The following is a 17,643-nucleotide window of genomic DNA, read 5'->3' as shown; positions in this document are numbered from 1 at the left end:
GTAGCCTATCGCGATTGCGGTTTATCGTATCGCTACATTGCTGCTCGCGTTGGTCGAGATCCAATAACTGTTAGCAGAATGTGGAATCGGAGGGTTCCGGAGGGTAATTCGGAACGCCGTGCTGGATCCCAACGGCTTTGTATCACTAGCAGTCGAGATGACAAGCATCTTATCCGCATGGCTGTAACGGATCGTGCAGCCACGTCTCGATTCCTGAGTCAACAGATGGGGGCGTTTATAAGACAACAACCATCTGCACGAACAGTTCGACGACCTTTGCAGCAGCATGGACAATCAGCTCAGAGACCATGACTGCGGTTACCCTTGACGCTGCATCACAGACAGGAGAGCCTGCGTTGGTGTACTTAACGACGAACCTGGGTGCACGAATGGCAAAACGTCTTTTGTTGGGTGAATCCAGGTTCTGTTTAGAACATCATGATGGTCGCATCCGTGTTTGGCTACATTGCTGTGAACGCACATTGGAAGCTTGTATTCGTCATCGCCAAACTGGCGTATCACCCGGCGTGATGGTATGGGGTGCCATTGGTTACACGTCTCGGTCACCTCTTGTTCTCATTGACGGCACTTTGAACAGTGGACGTTACATTTCAAATGTGTTGCGACCCGTGGCTGTACCCTTCATTCGATCCTTGCGAAACCCTACATTTCAGCAGGATAATGCACGACCGCTTGTAGCAGGTCCTGTACGGGCCTTTCTGGATACAGAAAATGTTCGACTGCTGCCCTGGCCAGTACGCTGTCCAGATTTCTCACTAATTGAAAACGTCTGGCCGATGGTGGCCGAGCAACTAACTCGTCACAATACGCCAGTCACTACTCTTGATTAACTGTGGTATCGTGTTGAACCTACATGGGCAGCTGTACCTGTACACGCCATCCAAGCTCTGTTTGACTCAATGCCCAGGCGTATCACGGCAATTATTACGGCCAGAGGTGGTTGTTCTGGGTACTGATTTCTCAGGATCTATGCACCCAAATTGCATGAAAATGTAATGACATGTCAGTTCTACTATAATATATTTGTCCAATGAATACCCGTTTATCATCTGAATTTCTTCTTGGTGTAGCAATTTTAATGGCCAGTAGTGTAACATTCATTCAACATCAACAGAACCAGCCTCGTCGCCCCTGTCGAGACAAGAACCACTGTTAGCGTCAACATTTAAAGTGTCACCACGGGAAGAATCAGCCTCCATCACCGCCACGGCCACGTGGCACTAACGGGAAGGCGGACCGTCGTGTTCGACATCCGGTTGTGGCACGACGCACTGCAGCTGTATCAGCAATCCGCAAAGCAATCGGCACCACAGTGACACAACGAACTGTTACGGATCGGTTACTTGAAGGACAGCTCTGAGCCCAACTTCCTGTGCATTCCACTGACCCTAAACCACCGCCCTTTTCTACTTACGTGGTGTAAAGTGTGAGTTCGTTGGAGGGCTGTCTTTTGTGTTTCCTGATGAAAACCGGATCTGTCTCGGCGTCATTGACGACAGTATTTAGTTAGAAGGAAGCCAAGTGAGCTCCTGCAAACAACGTGTCTTTGGCCTAAACACATTGGACCCGCACCTGGAGTTATGGTTTGGGGTTCGATTCCGTATGACATCAGGGGCTCTATCGTTGTATCCCACGCTCTCTGACTCCAAATTTATAAGTCAGTCTGGTAATTCGACCTGTTGTGCTGCCATTCTTGAATAGCACTCCAGGGGATGTTTTCCAACAGGATAACGCTTGCTCACATAGCGGCTTTGTATCCCAGCATGCTCTGCAGCGTGTTGAGATGTTGTGTTATCTTGGTCAATCACCGTATCTGTCTCCAATCACGCACATCTCCAGCGTCATCCACAAACAGCATTAATCCTCTCTGTACTGACTGACCAAGAGCAACAAGCATGGAACTCCATCCCACAAACTGACAACCGGCACAGGTACAAGGCAATGCATTCATGTTTCCATTCAACATTCTGTTGGTTATTCCGGTTATTAACGTACCAGCATTTCACATTTGCAATGGTTTATCTCGTGCTTACGTTCACTTGTGTTCTTGCAGTGTTGTTCACTTAAATATGTAACCTAGGTGAATTATTCCAGAAATTTCATTAGCCTATATTAATTACTTACCGAGCGAGGTGGCGCAGTGGTTAGCACACTGGACTCGCATTCGGGAGGGCGACGGTTCAATCCCGCGTCCGGTCATCCTGATTTAGGTTTTCCGTGATTTCCCTAAATCGCTCTAGGCAAATGCCGGGATGGTTCCTTTCAAAAAGGGCACGGCCGACTTCCTTCCCCGTCCTTCCCAAATCCGATGAGACCGATGACCTCGCTGTTTGGTCTATTCCCCCAAACAACCAACCAACTATATTAATTACTTAATTTATTAGTGTTCGGATTTCTTTTCTGTTTATATAGACAAAAAAGTAAGAGTGGCATGCACGTCCTGTTCGCTCTCATAGGAACTGAAGAGAGCAGAATTTTCTTTATTCCTGTCCATAATAAAATCTGGATCTACATCTATATTTAAACTCCGCAAGCCGTCTTTTGGTGTGGCGGACGGTTCTTCTGGGACAACTATCTCTTCCCCCCTTTACTGCTCCATTCACGAAAGGCGCGTAGGAAAAATGAGTCGGTAAAGCTATGTCTGACATATAATTTCTCAATTTTCCTGTGTGTGATCATTTCGCGAGTGATATGTGGATGAAGGTTATATTTTGGTCTACTGTTTTTGGTAAGCTCCCGAAATTTCAACGGTAAACCACTCGATGATGCAAAAAGCCCCTTTTGTGGCATACGACGCTGCAGTTCGTTGAGTAAACGATCCCCTGACGAGGGAAACCGCTTTTTTGAAATTACTTTCTTCTGTTAATCGTACTTAATGAGGCTCCCATACCGACAAACGGTACTCAAGAGTAGGCCGTACAGCTGGTCTCTAAACTACTTCCTTCGTGGATGACTTACATTTACTTAAGATTCTCCCCATGAGTCTCAGTCTGGTATCTGATGTTCCCACTGTACGTTTTATGTGGACATTGCACTTTTGGTCGCTCCAGATGATTACTTTCCGGTGTTTTGTGGTAGATAATGCTTCCAGCTAGTTGTCACCAACTGCCAGGCTCTGATTTCACTTGAATCGGAGATGAAGTTCTCTTTGCTTCTACAGCAACTTTCTAACACTGCTATTCAGCTAAGGTGTCGTCTTTTCCATCCCTCACAACCACGCTCGGAACACACTTGTATAAGAAATATTGTAATATTTTTTTGAATTTTATCCATTTGTACTCCACGCTTTCGTCCTCAGGTCTGAATAGTACTTAGATAATCTGTGTTGTGGGCTGGTGGGAGTGTCAACGTTGATGAATATCTCGCTGAGAATAAAGGTGTCTTGGTAGGAATTCGAACACTTCCAAACTAAGAGTACTAAGCAGATCTCTAAGCAGGCAGTCTATATACGACAATTATATTCACTGTTCTATTTCTACTGAAGACTAACCACTGTCTATCTACCTGTCACCGTTTCTATCACTCGAAGACTTTAAGAAACGACGAACGTCCTGCAGGAACTCCCTAGGAAGACTCGGACTGACTTACGACTTGCAGCTGATTAATTCCGTTCGTGCACTCTTACTTAAGCGCACATCTCTCTCTTTCCGGTGGCGCTGCCTCTCATGTGCACGTGATTCGTCGGCCGCTGTGACCGAGCAGTTGTAGGCGCTTCAGTCCGGAACCGCGCTGCTGCTAAGGTCGCAGCTTCGAATCCTGCCTCGGGCATAGATGTGTGTGATGTCCTTAGACTTAAGTAGTTCTAAGTCTAGGGGACTGATGCCCTGAGGTATCTCAGTACGCCACACTCTGAAATCATTCTCCTGTCTCTCTCTCTCTCTCCAGCGAACCAAAAAATATTTTTCCTCCATTTTCTAACATTCCTTGTAATTGCCGTGGTCATTGATGCTATTATGGCATCAAGATCGCTGTTTCTATCCTCGACGCTAACTTATTCGGAAAATTCAGGTCTACTCGAAGAAATTTTCAGACAAACATTCATAACACTCTCACACGACTCCTTTTCTTTGGCAGCAGATGTAACTGCGTGATTGTCTTAGGCTATAGGTGGCAAGTTGAAATCGCCGTGTATTACAGTAGTATGATCAGGAAACATTATCGGAATTTTCTCCAAGTTAACTCTGGAGCACTCTGTCACTACAGTTTTGACGATAGTGATCTATAAAGGCATCAGATCACGTTGTCTAACACGTCTTTGATATTTACTTTCCCCCACATTATTCCACATTCGAAATCTGTAATAACTTCACTAGATATTGTCGAATTCCTTACTGCAATAAATACGCCGCCAACATTGTCGTCTAAACTATCCTTGCGAAAAACAGGGTGTTAGACGAGATATGGTCAATATTCAGGGATACGGCAGGAACGATAATTAGAAGCAAAAAAAGTCTACTACACATGGGTTCTGGAATGTATACTTTAACACCCACAAGCATTTCTTCATCATCGTTACTGTGAAACAAATCTCTTTTACTGCAAGCTCTTGGCTCTCCATATTTTAGGAAGAGATAGTATGGACCAAACCAAGAAAAAATTGTCTATTAAAGACGGGCTCTAAAATGCATGCCATATGATCTATGAACACTTGAGTGGTAGAGCAGTATTTCACAGTAATGAATAAGTGCTCGAAGCTCTTAGAGTACGTATTTTAGCGCCCATGTCTACTATACTTTTTTTTGCTTCGTCCTGAAACACCCTACACAATGCAATCAATACTTAAGATTTCATTGCTACTCACAGTTCAGCTGACTTTCTAGTACAGTATGGCCATTATTACTTTTGATAAGCTGTACTAATTCTGGGACCTTTCACGAATCCTTATGTAGTCCTTATTATAATAATAATCTTTTCCAGTGCCCTTCTGTGAGAAAGAAAGTTCACTGAGAATAATCTTGCTAATGAATCTTCTAGTTCGGCTGACAGTATCACTGATCCCAAAGAGGAGATCCTTAAAAAAAATTGTGGTGTCACCGCCAGACACCACACTTGCTAGGTGGTAGCCTTTAAATCGGCCGCGGTCCGTTAGTATACGTCGGACCCGCGTGTCGCCACTATCAGTGATTGCAGACCGAGCGCCGCCACACGGCAGGTCTAGAGAGACTTCCTAGCACTCGCCCCAGTGGTACAACCGACTTTGCTAGCGATGGTTCACTGACAAATTACGCTCTCATTTGCCGAGACCATAGTTAGCATAGCCTTCAGCTACGTCATTTGCTACGACCTAGCAAGGCGCCATTACCAGTTACTATTGAGATTATGAATAATGTACCCTCAAGAGCGATGTTCACCATTTATGGATTAAAGTTAAGTATTCCACCAGCTACGTCAGTTTTTTCTACAGTCTAATTTCCTTGTCCTGTTCCAGACCTCACGCCAGCCTGCGTGAGCTAAAACGCGTGCCTTTCGGCTTCCTCTAATATACCGGGTTGGCTCTCTTGCCAACCCACAACAAAAATAATAATAATACACTTCACGATTTGCGCTGACCTGGTAATGCTTCCAGGGCGTAAAGGGCGCCTGACATACTACGGTCTGGAGAATAGTGAAGGGGACTGGGGGTGGCGGGGAGCGGTGAGCGGCCGGGGGGCAAAAATTCTCCACCCTACTGAGGACGTCGAGAACATCGCATTCCATTTCGTCGCAGAATCACCTGGATTAGAGCTTCCACTCTGTTCCAAATAATAACCAACAAGTACTTCGAGGTCTTACTCTACAGATCTTTATGAAAAAATAAACAATGTAGTCATGGAGATTACTTATTGAGCATAATTTAGAAAACTATAAACTATACTACGTCATCATATCCCTCACTACTAGAGGGACTATAAGGATCGAGATTTCTTCAACTGCTGTACAGTTATGCCTAGTACGTTCAGTGTCCTTAGAGAGAGTTACGTTTTTCAGCATTTCTCACATTAAACTAAAAAAGCTTAATTCCCTTGTAATGCAAAAACATATGAGTCACTAGACGAAACTTAAAATTTATCAGCATACCAATTTATGACTTGTGAATAGCAGGTTCGGCAGATAGCGTAACACTTATCTCACCCCAAAACAGACATGTGAAAAACGTGACTAAGTCATAGAAGTATTCCGTCTATGAGTTAACTTGTTTCGCAGTTAATGTCAGCCCAGGTCACACAGTTCATGCTTACTTTCGGTTGTTATACATTAATTTTCCACAATGAGGAACATACAAATCCTTTGTTCGACGTATGCACCAATAATTGTGCCCTCGTCTTATATGTGTGTAATAGGTATAGAAATTGTACGATTTGTTATTATTGTGATAGCACAATAGCTTTTATTACTTGATCAGAATGTACTCTGAACACGAAAAATACAATGGGTCATTTTTTATTTGATTTATTGTTCATTTTCATTTCTTTATTGACCAGCAAAAATGGTTTCACAACTTACATTCAAGCAGTTCCAATATCTTTCCACCACCTCTGCAAAGTTGTCATGTTTTTGCTTAGTATATATTACATTTGATTCGTCATACTTTTTGCATAGGTATTTCTCTGTATGTACTTATTTTTATCAGCCTCTTAACTGTTACAGACGATGAGGTGGCGCAGTTGTTAGCACACAGGACTCGCATTCGGAAAGACGGTGGTTCAGACCCACGCCCGGCCAGGCAAATTTATTTTTCCTGTGATTTCCCTACATCGCAGCAGGCAAATGCCGGGATGGTTCCTTCGAAAGGGCACGGCCGTTTTCCTGCCACATCCTTGGCACAATCCGTGCTTGTGCTCCTTCTTTAATGACCTCGGTGTCGACTGGATGTTTACCCCAGTCTGCTTTCTTCTGTAATTCTCGAAAACCTTTTCCTGTATCAGTCTCTGATGTCTATAGTCAGAGCTATTTTTAATTTTCCTGCCTGCAGTATTTTATTGTTTTCTTTAACCTATACTAAGCCATTTCGAATGTTGGACACTCTTGTACATCTCCTCATTATTTTTATTAGATTGCTTCTTTTTTGATACTGTTATCTGCAGTTTTTTTAGTTCCAATACAGTTCTGTTTTATACATTATTACAGTGACTGAAAAATTTTTCCTCTGTAGTACCACATTTTCCAGTGTAGCCGAATTTTCAGATAAAGGCATCAATATATGTGTGGAATACACAGTGCAAAAACAGACAGAAGAAACAATGTTTGTGGTGTGGATCAGGAGTATAGTGGGATATGGGGATATGAAGAAGATATCATAAAAAATTTCTCCACAGTTATTTTTATTTGACTACTCAAGTATGAAATGCTACACTAAAGGAAATGCTACATTAAAGGATATTGGTAATAGTTGTACAGAGCATTGATTGAATATGCACAACGTTGTTCAAAAAGGCTTGCTTATCCAGCATAGGGGAGAACTCCAGCTGCAGCAGTATATGGGTAAACTCCGGCAGCGTACGGGTGACCTCTTAGCCCTGCAGTGTAGGGGTATGTCCCAGCTGTGTAGGGGTATGTCCCAGCTGTGTAGGGGTAAGTTCCAGCAGTGTAGGGATACGTTTTAGCTGTGTAAGGGTAAGATACCGCACGGTAGGGGTAGCTGTCAGCCAGGGTGTTGTAGGCTGCCGAGTAGGGGTAGGCCCCTGTGTAGCCCAGGCCAGGGGTGGCGTAGCGGTCCGCAATGGCAGCGTAGTACGGGTTGTAGGCCGCCGCTGAAATAGAAGGAATCGTTACTACCAGAGTAAATACGAATGAAGTGAATGGATAAGCATACTACTTAATGAGATATGTGTTTTACTCCGTATGATCTGTCAGCAATGTACCAAAAAACTCCTATGTTGCTCTACAACTGGTGTAAATATTCTTTCTTTACAAGTCTTTCACTTAAATAACAAAAATATAAATCTGATCTTCAGAAATTCTCAAGTTCGAAATTTAAATTTATTCCGTCTCTGAAGAAAATATAAGTGAAAGCTATGTGCTGAACTGTGTAACATAAACCTATTTGAATCGTTAAGCCAAAAAATTCACCTGTTTCGATGTTTAACAGTATTTTACTTTTATAATCTCTCACTTCGTCATCCATTATGTATTAACACTAAAAACAGTATAAAATATTCCATTCCTCTGCTAAGACATTATGTTCTACTACATATGCATTTCCTCAGTCAGCCCATTTTGAAATATAGTCGGTCTACAAAGGGTTTCAATTTTCGACTCGCTGCTAAACATGAGGAAAAATGATTTTATTACTCTCAGTCAATTACAGGAGGCTCATGAAATGCTAATGAAGTCAGTTCATCTTCCTACATATTTACATTAAATAAGAATAAAGGTTTTGCGTTTCTCCCTGGATATTGATATTATAAAGTATTCTATTAGCGAGAAGCCAGTGACAGTTTTCCTCTTTCACTTAAATATCTAGTTATGTCCAGTCCTTTTGTTTTGCGTTAGTTGGCATCTAGATCGTTTTATGGCAGTTGTGTTTGAGAAATAATGCTATTCAACGTTATCTAAAGCCGTAAACAAACAGACAATTTATTACGGTTCTAACAATTGTGGTATGTCTAGTCTGTGTTGAGGAAATGAATAGGTTTCGACGTATGAAGGGAAAAGACTATTCAGGTTAGAAATATAATCTGAATCACTGATACATCTTTACAGCAAGAATCTTGTCTTGCTCAGGGACAAGTGTACATCCACGCATGTCAGTTTACGCTACTAGTTATGATACATCCTACGTACAAAATTTAGCAGTAGGGCGTAATAGATGTCCAAAGAGGCGTCTTGTGCCGTTTATACCTTAAACCGGCTCTGGAGAAAAGGATACTGAATGTGATGGACTGATACGATACGAAATGAGGAGACTCTTTACAGAATCGGTAAGGAATGACGCCAACAATATCCGACGGCCTCAGGGGCTACCTCCCGTGGTATTAAAAGAGGGCAAAATTTTGGGGGATACACAGATATAAGTATAGAGATCTAATGATTGAGAAATGAAATGAAATGATGGTACGGAACTGATGGCTAGGAGTCCCCATCTGGGGAAATTCAGACGCCGAGTTGCAAGTCTCTTCATCTGACGCCACACTGGGCGACTTGCTTATCTGTGATGATGAAATGATGATGAGGGCAACAGAACACCCAGTCCCTGAGCGGAGAAAATCTTCAATCCGGCTGGAAATCGAAACCGGGGCCACTGCATGGCTGTTAGACGCACTGACCATTCAGCAATGGAGGCGAACAGTAATTGAGAACACTGAGTGTTTGTGCCGCTCTGAGATGGAGGGATTTTACATATCTGCATATATACTCCGCTAGCCACCAAGCGGTGTGTGGCGGAGGGCACAATTCGCGCCGAAGTCATATTCCTCCCCCCCCCCCCCCCCTGTGTTTCACTAATGGATCCCACGAGGGAAAAACCACTGTCTTATTTCTCTTATCTTTGAATGGTGATCATTGCACCATTTGAAAGTTGGTGGTAATAATATATGCTCTACATACTCGGCGAAGATCGGATTTCGGAATTTAGTGAGCAGCCCCTTCCGTTTTGCTCGTCGTCCATCTGCAAGCGTGTACCACTTCAAACTTTCTATGATATTTTACATGGCTAAATGTACTAGTTAAGAATCTTGCCGCTTTTATTTGGACCTTCTCAATCTCTTGAATCAGATCCAACTGGTAAGGGCCCCAGCCGGCCGCGGTGGTCTAGCGGTTCTGGCGCTGCAGTCCGGAACCGCGGGACTGCTACGGTCGATGGTTCGAATCCTGCCTCGGTCATGGGTGTGTGTGATGTCCTTAGATTAGTTAGGTTTCAGTTGTTCTAAGTTCTAGGGGACTTATGACCTGAGATGTTGAGTCCCGTAGTGCTCAGAGCCATTTGAACCATTTTTTTGGTAAGGGCCCCATACAGACGAACAATACTAACGTATTGTAAGCAATTTCCTTTGTTGAAGGACTGCATCGCTTCAGGATTCTACCAGTAAACCGCAATCTAGAGTTCGCCTTGCCCGTTGCTTGTGTAATCTGATCATTCCATTTGAGATCATTTCCAATAATCACACCCACATATTTGACGGATGTTACCGTTTCCAAAGACTGGGCATTTATTTTCTACTCTTACATTAATGGGGATTTTCGCCTTATTATACGTAGTATTGGAGCAGTGGATGAAATCATGGCGTTCTGCGGCAAACTTGTCAGAAGACTGGTGACACACATATCAGAAAATAAACTGAAAATTAGAGTTAAGTAGATAATCTATGTTTAGGTACTGCGACTTCATATGCTAATAATGGTGAAATATGCAAACACCGCTGAGTCAAAATGTTACATTGTAGCAATGACGAGGTTTAAAATAAAACAGCAAGATCTTACGGCACGAAAATGTTTGAGGCCGGAAAATAGCGCTTCTGAAGAAATAGCACACACGTAAGTCGATTTTGAGGAAGTTCTTACCTGTGACCAGAGGGTCGACCGCTTTCTTTGACCTCTGGACGCTGCTGTCATCGAAAGAGGCGGCTATGGCGGCGCCCAATACAGCAAAAATCACTAGCACCTGTAACATAAACTGCCAGGGTCACCTGCTGCTTCATGGATTATGCAACATGAAACTACTGTAACAGATGGATACAGAAGCAAGTGAGTTATCAGAAGAAAATTAGCAGTCGCCAGCATCCGGCATGAACTTTGTCACTAGTGTGGATATGAGAAAAGATTTATTATCATAATCAGCCACAAAGCGCAGACAAACTCTTCTCCGTGTGGTCACAGAGAAGATCTCGTGTAGCAAAATAATATATAAATTTCAGACCTGTCCTACGTTGTAGCAATTCCCTACATCAAGACGATGGAAAAGGCCATTTTAAGGCCTGCAGGAGTAGGGAACCTTTACGAGTATGAAACATTTATGGCTGGTTGTGAACAGTAAGTAAACGAAAGAATTAACGCCTCTGGGCCCACTGATCATTATTTCATAAATTTAGTTAACGCAGACGTCGAATCCGACGGAGAGGGCTCTTAGAAAAGGCAGGGTTTCTTTTATCCCGTTTGGCAGGTGTCATGTATCACAGTGAATATTCTGAATACAGGCCGTTCCATACTGATACGGAAAATTCCAAAGCAATATACGACGCTTCTCGAGAAACAAATGGTGAATAAGATGCTAGATCCAGGAGACGTATTCACCGAAGACAAAGAGCAACGTATAAGAGGTAGTCGGCAAAGGAACAGGAACGAGAGCAGCAGTTCTCACATTCCGTGTTATAATGAAATGGAGTCTGAAGAAAGCTGTTGATTTAGAGAACACTTTCGACACTGTAGGATGGAATAAGATTTTCACAGTCCTTAGAAGATGGTGGAACAGTTATGAATTCTTTATTTGTTTCTTGGCTCCTTTGTCCGGCTTTCAACGCGGGATCAGCCGTTTTACTATTGATTTGGCAGTGTTAGTTGCTGAGGATAACCTTGCTCTCGCCACCCCGAATCCCCTGGGATGGAATAAGTGTACCCCAGCTGTCTGCGTCTAGTGTAAGCCATGTAATAGTTCAAAGATTTTCAAATGTCTGCGAGTCGTGTATCAAACGTGGGGACCAGCCCAGTATTCACCTAGCGGGATGTGGAAAACCGCCTAAAAACCACAAAAACAACACACCCTGTACATGACGTTCACCAGGCGTTCGTCATATCCACACCCTGCCATCGGATCGCCACATTGTGTAGTCTACCGTGATTCGTCACTACACACAACGTTTTTCCATTGTTCAATAGGCCAATGTTTACGCTCCTTACACCAAGCGAGGCGACGTTTGGTATTTACCTACTTGATGAGTGGCTTATGAGCAGCTGCTCGACCATGAAATCCAAGTTTTCTCACCTCCTGCCTAACTGTTTTAGTACTTGCAGTGGATCCTGATGCAGTTTGAAATTCCTGTGTGATGGTCTGGATAGATTTCTGCCTATTACACATTACGACCCTCTTCAACTGTCGGCGGTCTCTATCAGTCAACAGACGAGGTCGGCCTGTACGCTTTTGTGCTGTACGTATCCCTTCACTATCACATGGGAAACAGTGGACCTAGAGACATTTAGAAGTGTGGAAATCTTGCGTACAGATGTATGACACAAGTGACACCCAATCAACTGACCACGTTCGAAGTCCGTGAGATCCGCGGAGCGCCCCATTTTGCTCTCCCACGATGTCTAATGACTACTGATGTCGCTGAGATGGAGTACCTGGTAGTAAGTGCTAGCACAATGCATCTAATACGGAAAACGTATGTTTTTGGGGGTGTCCGGATACTTTTGATCACATAGTGTACTTCAGTCTCGTTACGGAAAGAGGACCTCGCCGTATTTCGTTAATGCGTCGATACTCAGGATGAGCAGCAATGCTATTGCCGTTGTTTTGATGAAACAACTTTACTAGTAAAGCTCTGATCGGCTTGTTCCAACCCATTTTGATTGTCAGCAGCTTTAATGCGCACGGATGCTTGTGTTTCAACTCTACGTCGTCGTACCGGAACTGGTGCCTAAGCACTAGTCATTAGACTAACACTACTTCCAAAGGTAATTCTACAGCGGACAGTCTCAACATCATTCCTATACAGTTGGGTACTCATACGGTGAATAGTTTTTCGTCTCCGCTAGCTCGAGTAACGAAAGCTTAGCCACCCTGAATATGTAGCAGGAAGCAATATGTTAGTTGGCTCTTCTGAGAACGTATAGTCTCGGAATTTTACAACCACTCCCTTGACGAAAGGTTTGTACCTAAAGACTAGAAAGTAGCACAGGTCACACCAATATTCAAGAAAGGAAACAGGAGTAACCCATTGTATTACAGACCCATATCACTGACCTCACTTTACAGTTGGCTAAAAATGGCTCTGAGCACTATGGAACATCTGAGGTCATCAGTCCCCTAGAACTTAGAATAACTTAAACCTAACTAACCTAAGGACAGCACACACATCCATGCCCGAGGCAGGATTTGAACCTGCGACCGTGGCGGTCGCGCGGTTCCAGACTGTAGCGCCTAGAACTGCTCGGCCACCACGGCCGGCTTTGCAGTAGGGTTTTGGAGCTTATACTGTATTTGAACATTATGAATCACCCTGAAGAAAATGACTTATTGATATATAACCAACACTTATTCAGAAAATATCGTTCTTGTGCAACACAGCTAGCTCTTTATTCCCATGAAGTAATGAGTGCTGTCGACAAGGGATCTCAGATAGATTCCATATTCCTAGGTTTCCACAAGGCTTCTGATACCGTTCCTCACTAGCGACTATTAATCAAATTGCGTGCGTATGGAGTATCGTCTCAGTTGTGTGACTGCATTTGTGATGTAGTAATAGACGGTAAATTATCGAGTAGAACCGAAGTGATACCCGGTGTTCCGCAAGGTGGTGTCATAGGCCTTCTGATGTTCCTGATTTGCATAAATGATCTAGGTGATAATCTGAGCAGCCCCCTTAGATTGTTTGCAGATAACGCTTTAATTTACCGTTTAGTAAAATCATCAGACGATCTATTCCAATTACAAAATGATGTAGAGAAAAATTCTGTATGGTGCGAAAAGTGGCAAATTAGCACTAAACAAAGAAAAGTGCGAGGTGATCCATATGGGTGCAAAAGAAATCGGATAATTTTTGGGTATACGATTCATCGCACAAATCTAAGAGCTGTCAATTTGGCTAAATACCTACGAATTACAATTACGAACAACTTAAATTGGAAAGACCACATAGATAATACTGTGAGGAAGACGAAATAAAGACTGCGCTTTGTTAGTTTAAATTACACTTGTCCGTCCTCTGCTGGAATATTGCTGCGCGGAATGGGATCCTTACCGGGTAGGATTGACGGAGGACATCGAAAAAGTGCAAAGAAGGGCAACCCGTTTCGTGTTATCGCGCAATAGGGGTGAGAGTGTCACTGATATGATACGCGAGTTGGGATGGCAGTCACTGAAAAAAAGGCGGTTTTCTTTGCGGTGAGATCTATTTACGAAATTTCAATCACCAACTTTCTCTTCCGAATGCGTAAATATTTTGTTGCCCTCCACCTACGTAGGGAGAAATGATCATCATAATAAAATAAGAGAAATTAGAGCTCGAACGGAAAGATTTAGGTGTTCCTTTTTCCAACGCGCCATTCGAGAGTTGAATGGTAGAGAAGTAGTATGAAAATGGTTCGATGAACCCTCTGCCAGGCACTTAAGTGTGAATTGAAGAGTAACCATGTAGATATAGATGTAGAGTACTGCTCATCGTGATGTGTAACGCCTCTCGTGTGTCGTCAGCCACTGTAGTTGAGTGAGCTTCTCCACAACGACTTCGCACTTTCTAAACGAACCTGTGACGAAACAGTGTTCTGAATCTTCTTTATTCCTTCTATCAATCGATTCTGGTACGGGTTCGAGACTAACGAGTAATATTCAAATACTGGTGGAATGTGATTTTTGCAAGCTACTTCCTTAGTGAGTAGACTTAACATCCTGAGCATTTTACCTTCTATTTTCAACCACTCTGTACTCATACTCCAAGAACAACGGACGTGACTGCTTCCAGTAACTGTTCTGACTAGTATAATCACAAAATAATGGTTCTTCCCACTTTTTATGCACAGTGCGTTACATTTAGTAAGTGCCAAAATCTGGGCCGAATCCTCGTGATCTTCCTGTATTACTCTAAATGCAACAACACCATCTGCGTGTCCGTAGCTCGTGCTCTAGTGGCTAGCGTTGCTGCCTCTGGATCAAGGGGTCCCGGGTTCGATTCCCAGCCGGGTCGGGGATTTTTCTCTACCGGAGACTGGGTGTTTGTGTTGTCTTCATTAATTCATCATCATCATTCGTGACAGTGGCGAGATTGGACTGTGTAAAAAAAAAATGGTGTGAAAATTGGGGCTTTGTAAGGGCGGTGGTGACAGCGCAGTTGAGCGCCCCACAAACCAAACATCATCAATATCATCCGCAAACAATCTCTTGGTGGTTTCAATGTTATCTACTAGGACGTTTACACATATTCTGAACTGTAATGATAACAACTCCTCTGAGTACACTCAAAGTTATCTTTACGTTTGGAAATTTGTATACGTTAAGAATGGAATGCTATCTTTTGTTTGGCAGGAACTTTATAATCCATTCATAAGAGTAGTCTGATACTTGACGTACAAGTTGATCTACTCAATAGCCGGCCGCGGTGGTCTAGTGGTTCTGGCGCTGCAGTCCGGAACCGCGGGACTGCTACGGTCGCAGGTTCGAATCCTGCCTCGGGCATGGGTGTGTGTGATGTCCTTAGGTTAGTTAGGTTTAAGTAGTTCTAAGTTCTAGGGGACGTATGACCTAAGATGTTGAGTCCCATAGTGCTCAGAGCCATTTGAACCATTTTGAATCTACTCAATAAACATGTATGTGCGTCTAGACGCAGTCAGCCTATCTACGGACGTTAGTGTAAAGAAGAAGGGATGACTTAAGTACTTTGATACATTATAACGAGCGGATACCTCCGTCAAGTGTTTTGCGGAGTATTCCTACAGCAATATAGTTGCTAAAGGCATCTTTCTGTTAGAAGAAAATGTGTGAGCCGCGAAAATCTGCTACTCACCAGCTTCAGCATTTTGATGAACGACGTGCCTGCAGACTACAGCGACGTCAGTGTGAGATTCTGCGGTCGGTCGACTGCGTGTGAGGACCGGCAAGCGGCGAGGCCTTTTATACGCAGCAGCTGAAGCAGACGCACGGCCACAATCCCCCCACCAGCGCCTGCACTGGCCGTTAATTACCCCCGGGTTGGTCCAGGTAACTTACCCGATGGGAGGAGCCAAAGGAACGACTTCTCAGTTTCGTAGCAACCCATGTAGGATGCGCACAGACTTTTTCGTTCTCTTTCTTCGTGACCAAAATTAACTCTGTTGATATCGCGTATCACGAATATGACAGTCGATAAGAAGAGCGACATAGTGTTTCAGGGTGCAAAACTAGTTAAGATATAATCTTATCAACCTAAACAATGTTTACATCTACATCTACATTTATACTCCGCAAGCCACACAACGGTGTGTGGCGGAGGGCACTTTACGTGCCACTGTCATTACCTTCCTTTCCTGTTCCACTCGCGTATGGTTCGCGGGAAGTACGACTGCCGGAAAGCCTCCGTGCGCGCTCGAATCTCTCTAATTTTACATTCGTGACCTCCTCGAGAGGTATAAGTAGGGGGCAGCAATATCTTCGATTCCTCATCCAGAAACGCACCCTCTCGAAACCTGGACAGCAAGCTACACCGCGATGCAGAGCGCTTTTCTTGAAGAGTCTGCCACTTGCGTTTGGTAAACATCTCCGTAACGCTATCACGCTTACCAAATAACCCTGTGACGAAACGCGCCGCTCTTCTTTGGATCTCCTCTGTCAACCAGACCTGGTACGGATCCCACACTGATGAGCAATACTCAAGTATAGGCCGAACGAGTGTTTTGTAAGCCGCCTCCTTTGTTGATGGACTACATTTTCTAAGGACTCTCCCAATGAATCTCCACCTGGCACCCGCCTTACCAACAATTAATTTTATGTGATCATTCCACTTCAAATCGTTCCGTACGCAAACTCCCAGATATTTTACAGAAGTAACTGCTACCAGTGTTTGTTCCGCTATCATATAATCATACAATAAAGGATCCTTCTTTCTATGTATTCGCAATACATTACATTTGTCTATGTTGAGGGTCAGTTGCCACTCCATGCACCAAGTGCCTATCCGCTGCAGATCTTCCTGCATTTCGCTACAATTTTCTAATGCTGCAACTTCTCTGTATACTACAGCATCACCCGCTAAAAGCCGCATGGAACTTCCGACACTATCTACTAGATCATTTATATATATATTGCGAAAAGCAATGGTCCCATAACATTCCCCTGTGGTACGCCATAGGTTACTTTAACGTCTGTAGACGTCTTTCCATTGAGAACAACATGCTGTGTTCTGTTTGCTAAAAGCTCTTCAATCCAGCCACACAGCTGGTCTGATATTCCGTAAGCTCTTACTTTGTTTATCAGGCGACAGTGCGGAACTGTATCGAACGCCTTCCGGAAGTCAAGGAAAATGGCATCTACCTGGGAGCCTTTATCTAATATTTTCTGGGTCTCATGAACAAATAAAGCGAATTGGGTCTCACACGACCGCTGTTTCCGGAATCCATGTTGATTCCTACAGAGTAGATTCTGGGTTTCCAGAAATGACATGATACACGAGCAAAAAACATGTTCTAAAATTCTACAACAGATCGATGTCAGAGATAAAGGCCTATAGTTTTGCGCATCTGCTCGACGACCCTTCTTGAAAACTGGAACTACCTGTGCTCTTTTCCAATCATTTTGAACCTTCCGTTCCTCTAGAGACTTGCGGTACACGGATTTTAGAAAGGGGGCAAGTTCTTTCACGTACTCTGTGTAGATTCGAATTGTTATCCCGTCAGGTCCAGTGGACTTTCCTCTGTTGAGTGATTTCAGTTGCTTTTCTATTCCTTTACACTTATTTCGATGTCAGCCATTTTTTCGTTCGTGCAAAGATTTAGAGAAGGAACTGCAGTGCGGTCTTCCTC

At 43.6% G+C, this 17,643-nt stretch overlaps 1 protein-coding gene across 1 annotated transcript; it reads right to left on the bottom strand.

Moving 5' to 3' along the window:
• Positions 1 to 7,304: 7,304 nt before the first annotated feature.
• On the bottom strand, positions 7,305 to 15,727 carry LOC126100796 (uncharacterized). Its single transcript, XM_049911420.1, has 3 exons — positions 15,654 to 15,727; positions 10,501 to 10,600; positions 7,305 to 7,751 (listed from the first exon to the last, which is right to left on the bottom strand). Exons 1-3 carry the CDS (start codon positions 15,663 to 15,665, stop codon positions 7,441 to 7,443), a joined length of 423 nt encoding a protein of 140 aa, XP_049767377.1. The 5' UTR covers positions 15,666 to 15,727; the 3' UTR covers positions 7,305 to 7,440.
• Between the last annotated feature and the right edge of the window lie 1,916 nt (positions 15,728 to 17,643).

Source organism: Schistocerca cancellata, chromosome 9 (genome assembly GCF_023864275.1).
Source record: "Schistocerca cancellata isolate TAMUIC-IGC-003103 chromosome 9, iqSchCanc2.1, whole genome shotgun sequence".
Taxonomy (NCBI): Eukaryota; Metazoa; Arthropoda; class Insecta; order Orthoptera; family Acrididae; genus Schistocerca; species Schistocerca cancellata.
The sequence above is the reverse complement of the archived record's forward strand: the minus strand, read 5'-3'. Positions and strand labels throughout refer to the sequence as shown.